The sequence below is a fragment of the Parasteatoda tepidariorum genome, chromosome 7 (assembly GCF_982258835.1).
Source record: "Parasteatoda tepidariorum strain Cologne lab strain chromosome 7, Ptep-v5.0, whole genome shotgun sequence".
Taxonomy (NCBI): domain Eukaryota; kingdom Metazoa; phylum Arthropoda; class Arachnida; order Araneae; family Theridiidae; genus Parasteatoda; species Parasteatoda tepidariorum.
In genome coordinates this window covers 45,883,433-45,903,338 of record NC_141761.1, presented here as the reverse complement: position 1 = coordinate 45,903,338, position 19,906 = coordinate 45,883,433, and the positions used below count along the sequence as shown (strand labels likewise).

The window sequence follows — 19,906 nt, the reverse complement described above, 5'->3', positions numbered from 1 at the left end:
ATCCGTATAGTGAATTTGTAACTTTATCGTTCCACCCTGCTTTTGTTGTAAAAATGCTAATATCCTCACCCGTTTTGGTTTTAAAGTCATTTTTAGGTCTGTTAAAAAATTGCATTTAAGTCTATTAAAGATTCGATCAGTTTTGAAAATTGTTTGGGCATTTTCCACTTACCTTGTCAGTTTGACTTTGGCCACATCGGATAAAACAGATGAGCTTTAAAATTCAGGTTTAAGGGGAACGATGTATTGCACATCGTTGAAATCTTAGGCATGAATTCAATTTTGACAATATCAAAATTATTTCCATCCCTGTCACACGAGCTCATCTTGATGCCCTGGAATCTTGTTTCAATCATATAAATGCTGATTTTCCTGGAACGACATTAGTTTTTTACCAACTCTCCACAGGGCGTGGGAATGCATTTTACCCTGATTTGTCCCTCTCAGCGACGTATTCTGTTTTTTAATCTTTAATTTTTTTTCCCCTTCGGCTACTGCGGTTTTTCTAGTTATATATCTCACCTTTATTTTCCTTTTTCCGTTGGTTACTTTGCATTTTATATTTCAAATTACTTTTCTTTCCTTTCATTCGCGTCAGAGAAGTCTTGAAAATGAGAGCTTAATTTTAAGCTCTTGACACATGTCGACTCTTACTTCCATCTGAATATTTTCTAAGCCAATGAAGTCTTTTGTTCAAGAAATAAATTAATTCTTGAATTAATTTATTCGAGAATTAATTTATATAATTAATTTATGTAAATTAATTCGTTAATTAATATTTAGAATCCTGCTTTTATTTACTATCGAGGGGATAATACAATTGTCACTTTCGTAATAAAAATATGAATAAGTATTTAACGTATGCTTAATTAAATATTTGAGCTTTAAATAAATGCTGCACAGTATTGCTTTACATAAATATATTATTCTGCTAATTACATTTATTGTAGTGACAAGAAAGACTTTAATTTATAATACCAGGTTAAATGATATTTGAAATTCTATAGAAATGACAGTAAATTAAGCACCTAGGGACTTGAATAGTTTAAATGTTTTAATTATTTATTATGAAACAATTTATTTAAGGAAAAAATAGTTCTCATTCTAATATTTTAGACTTTTTTTTCTCGTTTTCTTAGAAAAAAACTAATTTTTCACTTTGCTATCACATCGTCAATGAAAAGTCTTCGACTCAAGTGAAGTAAAATGTTAATGTTTTTTACTTTTAAAGAGGACGATAATTAAAAAAATAAATAAATAAATTTAAAAAAAAAAATAATTGAACCTATTTGAGCCGGAGAAAGGAAAAAGTTAAAATAGTTGAACCTATTTGAGCCGGAGAAAGGAGAAAGTTAAAATAGTTGAACCTATTTGAGCTGGAGAAAGGAAAAAGTTTAGTTGAACCTATTTGAGCCTGCGAAAGGAAAAAGTTGAAAAAAATATTTTGGATGTGCAGAATTTAAAGGTATTGATTTTTTTTTACTTCTTTTCTGTTTTAGATAATGTACATAAAGGAAAAATTATGTTTAATAAACATTCAAAAAGAAGTTTAAGAAAAAAGGTAAAGGATGATTTATTATCAATTAGAATAATATACAGATACAGAAATTGGAATATTTAACAGAGTTAGTTTCAAATACTGCGAATTTTGATGATCGAAAAAAAAAATCCTCATTGTTCCTTCAATATTTAAACATATTCAATATTAAGTTTCAAATGTATCATCCTCATTATAAAATGGCTTACTTAGGAATCATTTGATAAAGCAATTCATCTGTTTTTCGTTTCTCGTCGTGAAGTGATTGAGTTTTTTCATCTACTAAACTTTCCAAATCATTCGCATATTGCTCCATCCTGGTCAATAAATTATCCAGGAAGTTTTTGCTTGACATTCCTCTGTTTAAAAAAAATATATAATCATTAAACCAGAAAAAGAAAATGTAATCATTGTTTTTAATAAACAATACAAAAATCAAAAATTTCTTGTCATAGTTGTTTTGCAATATTTAAAAAATAAAAAAAATTGCAGAATAAATTTATATAACTTGTAGTTGGGCAATTCCACGAAATTGTCAACTTTTAAGTGAAATTTTTTTTTTATGAATTGCATATTTTAATTTTAAAAATATGTTCAAAAATAGTTAAAGTCTACATATTACTGTTAAATTTTTGATAATTTTAAGTTTTTTGAATCTGGCAGTATTCTAAAGTAATCACATGGCTGACAAGTGAATTCTTCACATTTGTGCTCAAATTGTTTTCTTGAAAAATACTTATAAAATAAAAGAAATGTATCTTTCTTTTGCAATATTTTGATAAAAATATGCATATAGTACAAAATTTAAACATTTAAGACATAGCCTTTAAGTCATTTTAAGTTTAATATATTAAATAAAAGTAACTTTTTTTGTGTCATTCCGTCACATGTTTTAGTATATTTTTTTAAATAGCAACTGCGTTTTTGAATGAAAATGTGTATATTTTGGAATATAAAGCTGATGTGGCATAAGAATCAATGAGAAATTGTAAAATTCTATGCATTTGATTATTAACTTCCAATAATTAGCGTGACGGAATGACACATCTTCGGCGATGGAACGACAAAACGAGTCCTTGAGAAGCTTAGTCAAAAACTAGGGAATTATTTTTTTTTTCAATTAACCTAATGGCTAAAACAGCTGTTGAAAGACAGATAAAATGTTGAAAAAGACCAAGATCCCCATGATATGATGAAGAAAAAAAACAGAGAAAGAAAGTCAGAGAAGAAAGCTTCCGCGACAAAAGTTGGACTTAAAAAACTCAGAAGTGCAAACGCTGTTGTGCAGAGATTGTGTAAACAAAGAAAAAATCAAATTCTACCAATCTCTTCACAAACAAATAATTTAAATTCCCTATACAAATTCATGCAGAGTCTTGGTAAAGCCAATAAAAAAAATTGTACACTCACCATAAAAAAAATTGTACACTCACTTCCAAAATCACCAATAGAGGTAAAAAAATTAATTCAGTCTTTATTTGAGAAGTATTTAACATCGAACTCAAAAGAAACTAAGTGAGAAAAGTAATGTTGATGAGCTGTTTAATTTGGTTAAAAAATTTTACTGTCAAGATGATGTTAGTTACAAGCCCCCAAGTATGAAGGATTCAGTCATAATACAAACTCTGACAGAGTAACGAAGAGTGCAGACGCAATATATATACTTATGGCCTTAAAAGAGGCTTTTCATAAAGAAGCATATATGGATGTAAAGTGTGTCTTATCTCATTTTTGTTCTTATTCTTATTTTTGTTAAGTGTATTTCATTAATACCTCACAGCACATGCACCTATAAATACCATGTAATTGTGATGTTGTTCTAAAAGGCCAAACAAGATGTTGGCTGCTCTAAAACGGCACATAATATGTAAAAGAATTTTATGATTTCATAAAGTCGAAGCAACAAATCGTTGAAGTTTTGTTTTTGTCCAGCTATTCTGTTTAAGAGAGGGCAAAAGACACTTGCTACATTAGCATTGCCAGGAACAAGAGACCTGCACTAGATGCTCATGTAGTTGAGAAGCGAATCATCAAAATTAGAATGCTTTCTAATTTTAACCAAAACCAAGTGTATGATTTGAAAAGCCACTGTTTTGAAGAGGAAATGGAAAATATGATTGAGGAGTATGCGGTCGGCTCTTTAATCATTGTCCCATACTGCGAAAAAAAAGAAGGCACATTTATATGCAGTGTAAATTACTTTGATAAACAAAGACGATTTAGATGTTAAAGTATTTAAAGAACATGGGACAAAAATTGATTTATGCATAAATTTCCTGAGAACGAAGATAAGATGTGACATTGGCAAGTTAGATATAAAACCTCTTCTGAGACAGCCTAATTTTCAAATTGTTGAAATTTTAACTGATTCTTACGTAAATATTAATTCTGTTTATCTGTTACATTCTGTTTATCATTTACATATTAATAAAACATTTTTTAAATGAAGACTTTCTTCCACTAAACTTTTTGTCATTCCGTCACGGTCATTCCGTCACAGCAAATAGATGTTAATAACTGCTAACCAACCTGAGGTTAATTTTCCAAATTCACAATTTACATTGCTTACACATTATACTAAAAGTAAAAAATAGTTCAGGAAAATAATAGTTGCAAAATTCACAGAAACTACCAGCTCTAAGCGGCATGCCGAAAGCTTGGTTGCCAAAATGTCATTCCGTCACACAAGTAAAAAGTTCATAAAATTAAAAATAAAAAAAATACAAAATTCTTTTTTTTTAGTTTATGAATCACATTATACCAATAATAATGATATGCATGAGAAAAAATCATGTTTATTTTAAATTAGATGCATAGAAACTTCAATTAATTGTCATCATGCAAGTCAAAATGTCATTCCGTCACATATGGAATTGCCCAGTTGTATAATTATTAACATTGCAATTTCGTCATTTGGAAAATTAATCTTTTAAAATAGATTTTGTTAATCTATTGTGAGTATTGTTGTAAGAAAGATCAAATTAACAAAAAGAAGACAAAATTTATCATCATGCACTGTAATTTATTATTCTGTAAAAGTTTTTTCCCCTTTATTGGGCTATTCATGCTATATCAAATATTAATAAAGTGTTTTTTTTGGGGGGGGGGAGGGGGAATAGTGCTTGTTGCTTTGAATTTACTCTCATAACTATCACAATAATAAAATTTTTTAAAATTTTACGTTCAATATGTGTCCTAATCAAACTAACCCGTCCTAATTTTTCATAATTTTTGGAAGATAGAATAGTGTTTAATGTATATATTTGAAAAATGGATTTTTTATTTCTATTTTTTAGATTTATATGTTAAACTATCCTTTGATAATAAGCATTATTACAAGTTTAAAACAAATAAAGACGCTAAATCAGTAATAAATAACATCACAGGGGATCAATTTCTTTCTCATCTCTTTTTTTTCTCTTCTTTTTTTCTGTTGCATGAGGTTTTTTTTAAATGGATCTTGGATATTTTCATGTCGCTGATTTCAAATCTGCAATCAGTTTCTCCTTACAAACAGCGGATATTTTTACTGTTTTTTTTGTCAGATTTAAAAACGTTAGATATACGTAACAGGATTGCGTAAGTGACAAACGTATCAGGAAGTTAAGATACATCATCTAGATTAAAATTGCATAGGAATCCCTGCCTGTAAATGTCATCATGCGCCTCTAGGTGTTATTCTCTATTATCAACTGCATCTTCGTGTGCTTCTGAACAGGTCAAAATACAGCCACGTGCGAAACATTTCCGGGCATGGGTTTCTATTCAATTTTAAGCCTGATGATATGCCTTAAGTCCCTTAGAAGCGTGTCGTAACATTTTCGCAATCCCTTGCTCACATGACGTTTTTATATTTGTAAATTGCAACAAAAAAATAGACTAAAAATTCCATTTTTAAATTTAAAAAAAATCTTAAGATTTAGGAGCAAGTTAAATTTTAGATTTGAAATCCCCACATCCGAAATAGGCAAGGTCAAGAATTTGTATAAATGCACCAAAAATTTGTTCCCCAGTTCAATTTATACATTGTATCAATTGAATATACATACGGAATTATTTATTCTATATAAAGATGATAAAAGTTGAATTCAAACTAAATATCTTTTCAAAGTTGAAAAAAAAAGAATAATATTTTACATTTTGAAATTAGAAGTTGTTAAAGATTATCTTACGGTTATTTTCAATTTGTGCTTAATTTGTTTAAGCTTCATCTTAGGTCGGTATTTTTCTCTTTGTACTATGTACGGAACAGACATACCTAGATGTTCGTCTTCAACGATACTCTGAAAGAAGAGTAATTTTACGTTTTTCTTCAGTATAATATTTCTTACTCTGAAAGGAGAGCTTGTAAGGTTGTTCTGTATAATACAGTACCATTAGGATCTATACAATGATGTTTTTACTCATTAATTCGGAGACAAACTCTTACGCTGAATTTCGAATTAGTTTAATAAATTACCTAGTGATTCTTTTTAATCTGTGCTTGACTTCTGAAAAACTTGGTCGCAGATCAGGACTTTCTTCCCAGCATTGCGTAATGAGTTGAAGCATGTCTGCCGGGCATTCGTCTTGAGCAATTTCTGGTCTGAAAGGAGGACTTGTACCCATTCGAAGACGGTCTACGATGTCTGAAAGACATAAAATAAGTTGCTCCAATGAATGAAAACTTTCAGTTTCTCAGATGTTTTATTAACAATATTTGTAATACGCTTGTGTGCATGTAATTTACACACACAAATATTTGAATATCACTAACATTCAGAAAATTTTTAAGTACATCTTAACAGCATTATAGCATTATTATGTTATCATTTCTTTTCCTTCACAATGAAGAATGCAATGCTGCTGCACTGCAAATTACACGAAGTGTGATGCATGCATTGAACAAGGTAATGTTATCGATATGTTTCTTGAACAATGAGATCGATATGTTTCTTGAATGTAATATTCTGATTGTGTTTATTAACGTCGAGAAAAGAAAAAGAAAATATGTATAAAAATCTCGAAGAATGTTTCATTGTTTAATGAATGTTCTATTTTCCTTCAGTATTTTGTTCATTAATGTATCAAAGAAGAAAAGAAAAGAAATTTAAAACTTTTTTCGGGTTGCAATAACAGCTAACAGTATATGTTGCTATATAAATTTTCAGACAGATTCTATACCTATTTTTGCTTCTGATGTCCTCGTAACTGTTTGTGACTAAATGTTCGTAAAATGTAGAGTAATGAGAAAGTCATAAATAAACCACTCGCCACTATCACATTCGAATATATTGTATTAAATTCGAATACATTGTATTAAATATTTTCTTGTTCACTTTTGTAAATTGAAATTTTGATTTTGGATTTAATAAGCATTCTAATTTAGCGAGTGAATAGTCACGGTCTCTGCGTCCTCATTGTAAACAAGTTCAACGGTTTCTCTTTAAAAATTTATATACAAAAATTATTTCTGTAACAATATGATAAATTTTTAGAACAGTCCCTAAAGAAATTCATTTACGTCAATAGGTGTGTTAAAACTATTAAAATACCCTCAGGACTCAGAAATTGTGATATTCTGCCGCTCCTTTCTTTTGCATAGAAGGGTTCTTTCCGAGTCATTACTTCCTGAAGAACTATGGCGAATGAATACACATCTCCTTTTTTCGATCCTGATAGTCGTGGGTATTTTTGACGAAGATGCTCTGGTGCTGTCCACAATAAGGAGGCTATATTAAAAACAAGAAGATAAATATTATTACTGAGATTTCCCTCATCACTTGAGCTGTAAATTCTTCAAACGTGCAACATTACATACAGGTTGGTTGGTTGGTTCTAATGCCACTTGCCACATAGGCAAGCCTGCTTGGTGAAACCAAGCACATTTAAGGCAGAGTGTGCGATTCTTGTTTTTCAGTGACGCCATCTATGGACAAAAATTTGACTTCTGCCACATCCTACGTCACACCTGTTTATAAGGCGGACCCATTCATACATCCATTCATTCATCCACAGATCGTAATTTTGACCTGAATCAGAGAGCGATCGATCTTCAATCCAGTCCCTCCAGAGGTATTGATTTATTATGGGAACATGGAGGACTTTGCGACTAGGCAGAATTTTAACGTGCATCAGTCACCAACTACACAGGGAGTCTTCGGCCGGCGGGGCTCCAACCCACGAACTCTCGGACATGAGCCCAGCGCCCTACCGACCAGGCTATCCCGGCCACATTACATGCAGAAATACCGTTAGTTCCTAAAATATAATATTTTGTTCGGAAGGTAATTTTAGTTCTTTCTCAACAGAGGACTTAACTATATTTTTTTCACAGTGAACTTCACGCTTAAGCTGCATAATCATAACATATTTTGACATCTGATATAGTAAGACTTGCTTGTGAAAAGGTTCGATTGGTTATACGCAGTAATGTTTGATGTGATGCCTTTTCAAATATGGAAAGTGAAAAAACAGAATTTTTGGCATATTTTATTTTTCAACAATCGAAAAGGTAAAATAGCTATTTCATCAACAACAAAAAAATAAATTAATATGAAATTGTGTTGGCAGTGGGCTAGTACCAAAACTGGTTTGCAAAACTTCAATGAGGCTAAATTTCAATTACGAAGCATGAAGATGCATCCATCTCAATTTAAACTGATGAAGACTCAATAAAGACATTAATAAAAGCAAACCGGCGAGCAACAATTTGCGAGATCACTGAGTAATTAAATTTTTTGAATTTAACAGTTAATGATCGTTTGAAAAGACTCAGGTATATTTTCAAAGTTCGACATGTGGACTCCTTACGTCCTGACGGAAAAAACTTCGAATGCCTTTTTGCCTTTTGACTTATGCCTTTTTGAAGAGCATCATCACTGGAGACGAGAAATGAGTTGTTAACAAGAATTTTCCGGTCTCTACAAAATGTTTTAGATGATAAAACTTCTACTTCAAGTAAGGAGTAGAAAATCACCTGGATCATTTTTTTGCCAATAAAGAACAAAAAATTTTTGCCCGTGGATGCTTATGCCAGTAAGGTGGCAAAAAGGTATTGTACCAAAATAGACAATATATGATTAAATTAAACAGTTATTCATTGGAGAAAATCGTCTTTCATTTTGATTAAAAAAAGGAAATTACTTTTCAAGCAACCGAGTACAACATACTGATTCGTTAAAAACAACTATGTGGTTAACTTTCACAAACAACACTTTCAGTTCTTTTGATAGAATACTAATTTGAGCTAACTGCATTATTTTTCTAAAATGCTAACTTTATTTTAATGGAATACTCAGTCATAAAAGTTAGTTCAAGGTTTAACCGTATTGTTTCGATTGTGTACCGATTGTGCAAGTTTGTCATCATAAGACTCACCATTTTTCCAATCAAATCCAATGCTCTTGCAATGTCTTATGGTTGTTTCTTTTTCAAGAACGAATGTTCTCATTATTTATAGAAATATATCTCCAAGTATAGGATTTTACTAAGGCTACGAAACAATAAATTGTTTTTTAATAATAATATGTTATACATCAAAAGAGGTAGGACGAATTAAATTTCTGTCTGACGCGTTTATCTTTCAAAAGCTTCTATATAGTTTTGAAAGCATATTTGCATAACTTGGTAATGAAATAAAATGGAACTATATGCAGCCGCGGGAAGATTACTTAAATCCTATACCGCAATGTTATTTTCTTAACTTGCAACGGAGTATCAGATATATTGATCCAATAAATTATCCTTGGTGATAAGTCATGGATTTTAGGACAAATACATGTAATAGAAGTAATTTTTACTTACGGGCATCTTCTTCTTGTGGCTGAAACTCTTGCTTTATAAGATCTTTAAGACCGTAATTACTTAGCTTCACCACGAAACGGCCATCAATTAAACAGTTTTCAGATTTTAAACGTCCATGGTATTTCATTTCACTTGAATGAATAAAATACATTCCCTATAAAAAATAACATTACAAATTTTAAAATGTATACAATCGACGAAGTAAAAAAAAACATACTTTAATAACATCCGATCTGAGTAAATACAACATTTTTACAAGTTAAGCCTATCAATTTGTAAGTTATTTCACATCTCAAAGAGCTTCGCACACTTTATGAGATCATTAATCAGATGTCAATAGTTAGTTACTTAGATATTAATTAAATTGCGGAATCTGATTAAAAAATTATCTTGAATCAGACGATAACTGCACATCGTGAAAAAAATTCTGGTTATTTGCGCAGGCTCTTATATGCTTTCGTTAACACTTTCAAAGTGGCCTGATCCTTAAGTTTTCTACCCAAACAAAATGTTTCGCTTGAGAGCTTGGACAGAGTTAGAAAGAAAGAATAGCAAAAACAAAGTTTACGGTAAAAACTAAAAAATGGGATTTTTAGTAAAGATTAATTCTTCAGACTTTAGGGAAGCAAGCTTAGCAAACTAATATTTCTACTAAGTTAAAAAGATGGATAAATTTATCAACCTTTCTATGCGAACCAAATGAAAATGAAAATACAACGATTGTCGTAAGTTTTCTTGCCAACCGTGTATTAAACTAAGAAGCTAAAAGACAAAGTTACGCTAAAAAAAAATGTTTCTGAATTTACGGGCAGCTACGATGCATGGAGTTCTCAATAACGTTTATGAATATTTCGGAAAACTCCTTATGCAATATTCAGAAACAGTTTGCTTTTTGAACCATTCTGACTTTTTTTCGGAATTTTTTCTTTTGATAATTTGAAGCCTGTCCTATAACCATTTTGAACCATTCTGACTTTTTTTTCGGAATTTTTTCTTTTGATACTTAGAAGCCTGTTCTATAACCATTTTGAACCATTCTGACGTTTTTTCGGAATTTTTACTTTTGATACTTTGAAGACTGTTCTATAACCATTTTGAACCATTCTGACTTTTTTTCGGAATTTTTTCTCTTGACACTTTGAAGCCTGTTCTGTAACCATTTTGAACCATTTTGACTTTTTTTCGGAATTTTTTCTTTTGATACTTTGAAGCCTGTTCTGTAACCATTTTGAACCATTCTGACTTTTTTTTTCGGAATTTTTTCTTTTGATTCTTTGAAGACTGTTCTATAAGCGTTTCTTAATATTACGTAAACCTCTTGTAGGGCTAGGTTCCTAACAATTCCTACTGTCATAGATGAAAAGATACTTCAAGATAGAATCGAGTTATCATGTGTCACACACTAGTGAATTGGAATTTAATAATGACAGTGGTAGCTACGCTACACTCTGAAACTGTATCGGCATCAATGTGATTCAGTTTCCTACTTTTGAAAATAAATGTTTCTCAATTGACCGGAAATATGATATTTAATGAAGTTCTCTGAGATTATAGAAGACATTTTCGTCGAGGAAACGTCAGTTCCTGAAATCTTTTACAGTGTACATTTTAAACGGAATAGGATGAAAATGCTTATAAAATTTAATTTATGTTTCCGCAAAAGAGAAATTTAATTTAAGTTTCTTGAGTACTAGCTGATGAATTTTAAGCTATAACCATTTTTCAAAGTCTTTGATTTTGAAACAAAACTGAAATGTAGAAAAAAATAAAATAATTTTTTTTTCAAACTGCGCTTTTTAAGTGCCTAAAAATAGAAAATAGTTCAATTTTCATAAATCATAATTCAAAAAAAAAAAGGGTCGATCACTTTTGAAATTAAATTTCAGCACCTAAATGTCTCCCGCTTTTTTTTTTTAAATATATGATTTAAAAGGGGAATGAAAAAAAAAGATTATTTTTTACATTTTTATTTCACTTGAAAAGCATTGTTTTTAAAAACTTTTCATTTTCATGAAATATTCTGATCACTATAGAGACGACAGAAAATTATAAAGCGTTTCAGAAGGAAGAGCAACATTGATGATACTGAGCAAAAATATGTATAAAGAGAGTTTACATTGTAAAAAACTCAGGATAAAATTACGGTATAAAGTTCTAAAACTTTGGGTGCATCAACTGTTAAATCCATTTTTACTGTAAAATATTATACCGCAATTTTTACTGTAATATTTTATTTAATTGGACTAATTCAGTGATTTTACGGGAATAATTACTATGAAAATTGCGATACATCAGATATTTTTTGTTTTGTAACACGTTCCGGTAAAAATGTACCTTATCCTACGTACTTTTTACCATAATTTGATCGGGTACATTTTACTGCGCATCAAAAAGTCTGCTGCGGTTTTTTAAATTTTTTGAAAGTGGAATTTAAAAAATAGAATTATTTTCTCATTTTTAATTCATTTGAAAAATGGTGATCTTGAAATTTTTTTATTTTTATGAAATACCGTTCTAATTATTATAGAGACAGCAGAAAATTGAAAAGCGTATCGGAGTCAAAAGCAATGATACAGAGCAACATCATGCATTAAGTCTATACGAACGAATGATGTATCAAGGAATAAAGGGCATTTGATCAATTGCTGCAATATGGAAATTTCAGATTTAAAGTTTCGATTCATGATTTTCTTTTAATTGTTCACAAATAAATAAGAATATTTCAATAATTTTTGACATAATGATCGGAATTTTACAAACTAAGGCGGAATCTTAATAGTTCGAAAGGCTAATCTTAAATATTCTAACAAATTAGTGCAAACTATAGATTTTAAGCAACGAAATAATCAATGAAAGCACCTTTTCTCTGAATTAACATACTTTTTTTCGTCGAATTCAGATTTTAATCAGGAAATAAAATCCAAATAATTAAGACAAATGATCATTCGACGTCTTTTTATGATAGTTTTATTTTTTGCTTAGTTCATCAAATTCTTAAAACCATTTAAGCGAAAGTAAAGTTAATTATTAAACTAGTTTAGGCAAAAATATTTTTCAGTAGAATAAAATTTCATGACATTTTAATACTTTTAAAGAATTTATTTTAATATTGATTAAAAGCTAATTGTAAGGTATATAAATTGCTATTTAACTTTATAGTATGTATCTTTAAAGGGCAAAATCAAAATGTTGTGTGGAATCAATTAAATAATTTTTGAGAAAAATGAATAAAATTATGACTTTTTCGAAGATTTATTGATCAGAAATTATGCGACCAAATTCATTGAAGCTTTGGAATTAATCATAAAGAAGTACACATTTAAAATAATTTAAAGCTTGTACATCTTAGAGTTCAAAACTAACATTTCAGTCATTATTAGAATAAGAAAATAATAAGAAACGCAAAAGTTAATTTGGTTGTTGTTGTTGTTGTAGTTCATTTACGTCGCACTAGAGCTGCACAATGGGCCATTGGACACGGTCTGTGAAACATCCCTGAAGATGATCCGAAGACATGCCATCACAATTTCGATCCTCTGCAGAAGGGATGGCACCCCCGCTTCGGTAGCCCAACGACCTGCACGCGAAGTCGAGCACTTCATGATAGAACAGTTTAACGAGGACCAATACAGTACATCCGTGGTCCTTACTCAGACTAATCCAAGGGGTCACCCACCGGCACACTGACCACAGCCAGTGATGCTTGACTTCGGTGATCTGATGGGAAACGTGTCTTAACAATCAGTCCACTGCGGGACAAATTAATTTGGATAAAGTAGTTTCATAATATCCAAAGCTGTTGAAAAAAAAATATAACATGTAAATTCAAGGAAATTACAATTTTGTGTTTTATTTCGTGATTTAAAATATCCTTGGCAAATATTAAGTATAATAGTGCATTAAAAAGTAGCCATCAAATTATTAATATTGCATCTTAGCATATAAAATCTGATCTTTAGATACATTGAGATGTTCTGATATCATTGTGCATCAAATATATTTTTATGAGCAGTAAAATAAATGATTCGCTTAATAACTTTTGTATCTAACCCTGTATGGGAACATTAGAAGCATTAAAAAAATCTAGAGTATAAGTTGTTTTATGAAGTATCAATTATACAATAAAAATTACTAATAATTAAATAAACAGTTATTTATTAAATAGCTTACTTTTGACGCTATTGAAACTTACTTCTGCTATATCCGTTATAATAGAGCAGCTGAATAGCCAATCAATATTAACCGATCGGTTAGACAACATGTTCTGTAAATAAATATTTTTTACTCTTCAAATGAACAAAATATGACAAACTGATAATTAACACATTCAATAACAATTTGTTTTAATGTGTTTAATGACAACTATAATAAGAACTAATTAAATTATGAGTAAATTCAGGGTATTGGAAAGGGAAAGTATGGTAATTATGTTATATTTTTGCCACATATATTATGAAAAAAGTTTCTAATCCTTGCTTTCATTTCAAAACTTTTAAAACAACAATAAAGTATGGTGTTATTAATAACGACTCTTAAAATTAATTTTTAAGAATGTTATTCCTTAGGAAAATATTTTAAGGAAAAAAAAACCCTGATCAATTACTACCAGTTTGAAATTTAAACAATCAAAGCAATTTTTTTTAATTTTATGTAATAAAAAAATATATTAGTTTCTAATATTCTAAGAAAAGTAGATTAAGACAATAATAATGTTTTACCAATTCAAAGTTTCAAGATTAGATTGTAATTAGATTCCATCTCTTCTGGATTTAAAAATTTTGTATAATTATTTGATTTAATTCTATTTCCTCTATTAAATATTTGTTTACAAAATACTTTATGAGTGGTTATTAGTTATTTTATGGAAGGATTCTAAAGTAAAATGGCAATGGCTGCATTTAGTTAACACCAAGCATTAACATTTTTGATATCATCAATATACTGCCATACAATTGAAAATTCAATGTAAGAGAAAAAATATTAAAATTGAAATATATATATATATATATATATATATATATATATATATATATATATATATATATATATATATATATATATATATATATATATATATATATATATATATATATATATATATATATATATATATATATATATATATATATATATATATATATATATATATATATATATATATATATATATATATATATATATATATATATATATGTAATACAAAAGTTATAAAAATGCTTTTGTATTAATAAAAGCATTAAAACTTTTCGTGTTCATAAAATGCAGATATTCTAAAAATTTTGTATATTTTTGTATTACATATATATATATATATAAAATTTATGAAATTACAGAAAAAAGGGAAATGAAAAAAGGGAAAAAATAATAATAATAAAAATCCGAAAAATGAAAGATATAATATTATCTTTTTCGGATTTTTATTATTATTATTTTTCTTTTTTTCATTGTTCGGTAATTTTTTCCATGTTTTCGCTACATTTTGAACTTATTTTATGAGTTCTATTTACTTGCAGCTAATGCGCAGTAAATAAAACTTATTGTTTTTTGTTAATTCTCTTCGTTTTTTTTCTTTTTGTCCTTTTAGTAGTTAGAATAATTTCAAGTATAATATCAGATTAGAATAGTAACAAGAATAATTTGAACAGGGCAAAAAAAGAGATATTTACAGCTTTAAAACTGTGAAGTAAAGCTTATGCATAGCCTGTTTCTAATTTTTAATGTTCATGGAAGACAAGCTCAATTTTAGAAACTTATTCTGATAATGATATTTTTGAAATATAATTTTCGAATTCCACCGTTGATAATTTTTAATCCTGTTTCACTACTTCCGAGTTAACTGTGGAAATACACAGAGGAAATACCCAATTCTCTTTGAAGGGCTTTAAAATTTTGGAATCTGCTTTTCGATGAGAGAAGAATGTTTTTTTTTTAATATTTAAAAATTAATCGTTATCAAATCAGGCTATTTTTGTTTTGCCTTCTTTTTCGTAAATTTATTTTATTATTTTTCTTTTATTAATTGCAAACTCTTGTTTTTTTCTTTCCATCAATACTCTGAATATGTGGGCAGAGAATTAAAAGAAAAAAGAAGAGAAATTAAGTAAAACAGAAGGTGGTGTTTCATGGGCGTGGGCGAACTGCTTATAACAAGCTGCCAGTGGGAAATAAATTTGTTGGGAAACTTAAGTTGATAAGCAAATGACGTGAAAAAAGTCATTCAGAGAGCTGAAGAACTTGCTTAATATGATTTGTTTGAAAATCCCTTTATTATTTATGCAGAAAATAATGAAAATAATGCTTAGTGTTCTTAGGATAATAGCAATCAAATTAATTAAAAAACAAATAAATTTCAACATACCGTCAAAGTTCCTCTTGTAGCAAAATCTGTAACGATTGCAAAGTTTGGGGCAGTCACACTGAGGCCAACAAATCGTAAAAGGTTGTCATGCGTCATATCCCTAATCTGAAATTTAGCAAAGTAAGGAAAATAATAAATTATATGGATTTTTGGGTTCTGTTGAAAGTTGTTTCAAAATTAAATAAATTACTGCAATTGGCTTTCAAATCATTTTTCTTTCCATATTTTATTTTATTTTATAACCGTCGTTATAACTACCGTCATTCGGGGCTACTTTGTGCAGGATTTCGCAGTTTTTGAACTTTGACATGTAAAAAAACTATGTTAATTCAAACTTTAGTAAAATTTATCGATATTATATTCATAACTGAACTCAGACGAGTGAATTTGATAAATATTGGCATTATTTGTATGTAATATTTACGAGTAATAAGTCAAAACATACCTTGCACAAAGTAGCCTCCAAATGGGGCTACTTTGTGCAGCGATAGGAATTCAGTTTAATAATCATGTTTTTAGTAAAATATTGATATAAAATTGTTAAAAAAGTTAATTGTTGACATTTTTAAAAACAAAAACCTCAAGATATGTAAAGATATTAGTTTGAAAATAATTTTCAGCGTTAAAAAAACCATTTTTTGAAGAATTTTTTTCTTAAAAAGAATGTTTATTTTAAAACATTTGAGTTTAAACAAAAGAAAACTATATACATTTTTAAACATTGAAATGGATGAAATTTTAAAAATAATAATTATTACATATTCATTAACATTTATAATATTGTTAAATTTGAACATAACATCCTTGAATGAACATGACAGAACTTGCTCTTCAGTTTCTGTCAAAATTACCCGATGTCCTATAAAATATATTTTTATGTGTTAAATCGTTTGATTAAGTCATTAGAAAAATCTTTGTAGAAGAAAAATAATAGTTTACCAGGAAGTTTCACGTGTTTCTTGTGAATTTTATTAGAGATAGTATTTCTGTGGATTTTGTACTTCCGAGAAGCTTCTGCAATCGACATACCAACAACACCTGCTTGCAAACATTGTTGCAGCTTTTCTAAAGTGTAATCATGGTAGTTTCTCGTTCCAGGTATTTTTTTATAACGTCTGACCATTTTTCTGTCGAAAAAAAAACGAATGAAACTTTGCACAAAGTAGCCCCAAAATGCATTTTTTTTCATTTTCCATTTATTTGTTATTAATTTTCAATTTTTTTTAACGCTAACATGATATAATTGTTTATTAATATATAAATAAAAAATTTTGCACTTGCGACAATTTTTTTATCAACGTCTTTGCATTTCACAGCTAAAGTTTCCACGCACACTTTTCGACATCCGACGTCCTCGGAAAGTTGTTGACATGGATGAACGAAACACACTCTGAGATTGTTTTAAAATTCGAAAAATTTTTTGTAGTAATAGAAGAGACTTCTATCTTCAAATTCCACACATTTTTAACGTGAAATAAACATAATACTGAATAGTAGCACTTGCAAAATGCCAAATTCGAATTTGCACAAAGTAGCCCCCGCTGCACAAAGTAGCCCCGAATGACGGTACTACAAATGTTCAGCTCCGTAGTCTTGTAATTTTGAACTCCAATCTAGGGGACAAGGCAACTCCTTGATCAAGTATTGGGTAAAATTTGTTTCTGTGGAGGACTTTTTGATAGAACTAACACGCATTTGTGTTACATGGAGAGGAAAAATACGAGAACCTCCCATGGTTAGTCTGACGACAACGGAACTCTAACTCATGATCCGTCTATTACTGAGGATAGTTACGTCAGCAGAGTGGTCGATGCAAACCGGGTGCGAAATTGGTAGCGATCAGCCATCTCTAGGGTTAGAGTCGTGGGCACCTCATTGGAAGGTGAGAGCTCGAGCCCTTCAGCCATGACGACTCCTTTCCATATTTTGTAATATTTCTTTATTTTATTCCGCAAGTATATATTTGCTGTTAAATTTTTATATCAATCGTAGGGCTCTTGAAGAAATCTCTCAGCACACTGATTGTAGATGTCTCAAACGGATTTATGGAGCATACAATTTACGCTTCATTAAATTTCTTTTATCAGTTTCATTCTTATTTTCCAAATTTATTCAGAGACTTTTTTTTACTTGCTACCACAAACTGTTAAATAAAATAAAGTGCAAAACTCGCATTCTTTTTCTAAGAGACTTTTTCTAAGATACAAAAGACAAACCTAATTGTTTCTCTCAACAAAAACCATTCAACACTCATTCCATATAAGGTTTACACGAAGGTTAACTAATAAATCTGGGTGTGATCTAGTTGAGAAAATCTAAGATATCACTTACATTTAAAATAACACAATTGATTCGAAAAACTGAATTAGCAAACAAAACAAGATGGATCTATAAAACGTTAAAAAACAAGACAGGACCTTCTCAATACTCTGCTGAACTATTTAATACTGGAGAGAGTTTAACTATACTAAATCAAGTTTGATGTAACTTTATTATGGTTTATAACTATTTTATTAAGGACTAAGTTATTACTAGGTTAACCAATTTTGGTACTAATTTAAACTATTTTACCGTACTGCCTAAACTTGATTACGTGATACTATGGTACAATTCGAACAGATATATAATTTAGTTTTTTTTCTTTATTAAGGTAGCGGCAAATGTCCACTGGAGAAAACTGGACATTTGCGGTGATCGGTATTATGGTTTGACGTAGAACCAATTTTTTTAAGTGTACTTAAATGAAACTTAAACAAATCCTTTTAAATTAAGGTTATAAAAATAATTGGTTAAGGCAAAAACCTTTTGAAATTAAGACTATATAAATGTTTCTATTCATTTTTTAATACTATTAGGTTCTTTTCTTGTAAAATTGAGGTCTATAAGTAATGATATGTGTAATTGATAATACTATATGGAGAGTAAATAACAGCATATTAATTAAAATATTTGTCTACAAGCATTATTTATTGTTCTTCTAAATTTTAATAATTTTTTTTTTCTTATTTGAGAGTTGAATTAATATGTAAATGATGGAATAGTTTTAGAAAATAGTGCTTAAAAGATTATGGACAATTTATATTGTTATAAGACAGAAAGCTAATGATATCTATTTCATTAAATATTTTGAAGCATTAACGAAAGTAATTATGAGTGAATTCTGAAATAAATTCATCAGTAAAAATGAATGCTACAATAAAAGTAAATACACTAGTAAAATATATGAATGTGTACAAAAACCGTAAATACATATGTAATTCATTTAATGAAATTGATAAAATGAAAATTTAAGATAAAAAATGCACTTACCAATTTGATTTCAACTAACATGGCTCTCGATAATCGGAAATTTTCCATATTTAAATTTTTCACAGCCACTTTTTGACCCTAAATAATACATTGATTATAAATACAGAAATACTTGTTTGTAATTTTCATAAAGTAAGCATAGTCGTTGTTGTTGTTTCTAATACCACTTGCCACACTATCAAGCTTGCTTGGTGAAACCGAGCAAATTTAAGGCAAAGGGTGCGTTTCTTGTTTTTCAGTGGGGCCATCTATGGTCGAGAATTCGTATTCAGCCACACACACGTCACACCCGTTTATAGAGCGGACCCATTTATACATCCATTCATTCATCCAAAGATCGTAATTTTTGACAGAGAACGATCGATCTCTAATCCAGTACCCCCAGAGGTATTGATTTGTTATGGGAACATGGAGGACTTTGCGACTCGACAGATTTAACGTGCACCAGTCACCATTTTACTACACAGGGAGTCTTCGACCTGCGAGGTTCGAACCCACGAACTCTGGGACATGGGGCCAGCACCCTACCGACCAGACTATCCCAGCTCTAGCAGAGTAGTAGTAGAATTATACGGAGAGTATTATAACTTATTTTATTAAGTAGGATTATACGCAGATTTTCTAAAGTTAGTTTTGCATTTCTTTGGCTTCCGAATGGAAATAGCGTCAAGAGGAGCATAGTTATCATGTCAGTATTTATGCAACTAAGTTTTTCTTATGTATATAAATAGATAGATATAGATAGCAGTATAGTCATTAAAACATTACGAAATTAACGACAGCTGTTTAGACAAAATTATGGATGATAATTATGGCCCTTAATTTTTAGATTTTGAAAATTCATATCAAAATTCAAATTAAAAAACTTGCACTTTAAGGGTATCATCGTATTTGGTGTTCAAAACGTTATAAGTAAT

General features: G+C 29.5%; 1 protein-coding gene across 1 annotated transcript in view; it reads right to left on the bottom strand.

Annotated features, from left to right (window-relative positions):
• The window catches only part of LOC107454590 (atrial natriuretic peptide receptor 1), a 53,418-nt gene that overhangs the window by 15,341 nt on the left and 18,171 nt on the right, over positions 1–19,906 (bottom strand). Inside the window, exons 9-15 of the mRNA XM_087167782.1 lie at positions 18,990–19,067; positions 15,681–15,785; positions 13,515–13,586; positions 9,323–9,476; positions 7,072–7,248; positions 5,997–6,165; positions 1,747–1,896 (exon numbers count right to left, since the gene is read on the bottom strand). Coding sequence (XP_087023908.1) covers positions 1,747–1,896; positions 5,997–6,165; positions 7,072–7,248; positions 9,323–9,476; positions 13,515–13,586; positions 15,681–15,785; positions 18,990–19,067 — 905 coding nt within the window. The remainder of the gene's footprint in view (positions 1–1,746; positions 1,897–5,996; positions 6,166–7,071; positions 7,249–9,322; positions 9,477–13,514; positions 13,587–15,680; positions 15,786–18,989; positions 19,068–19,906) is intronic.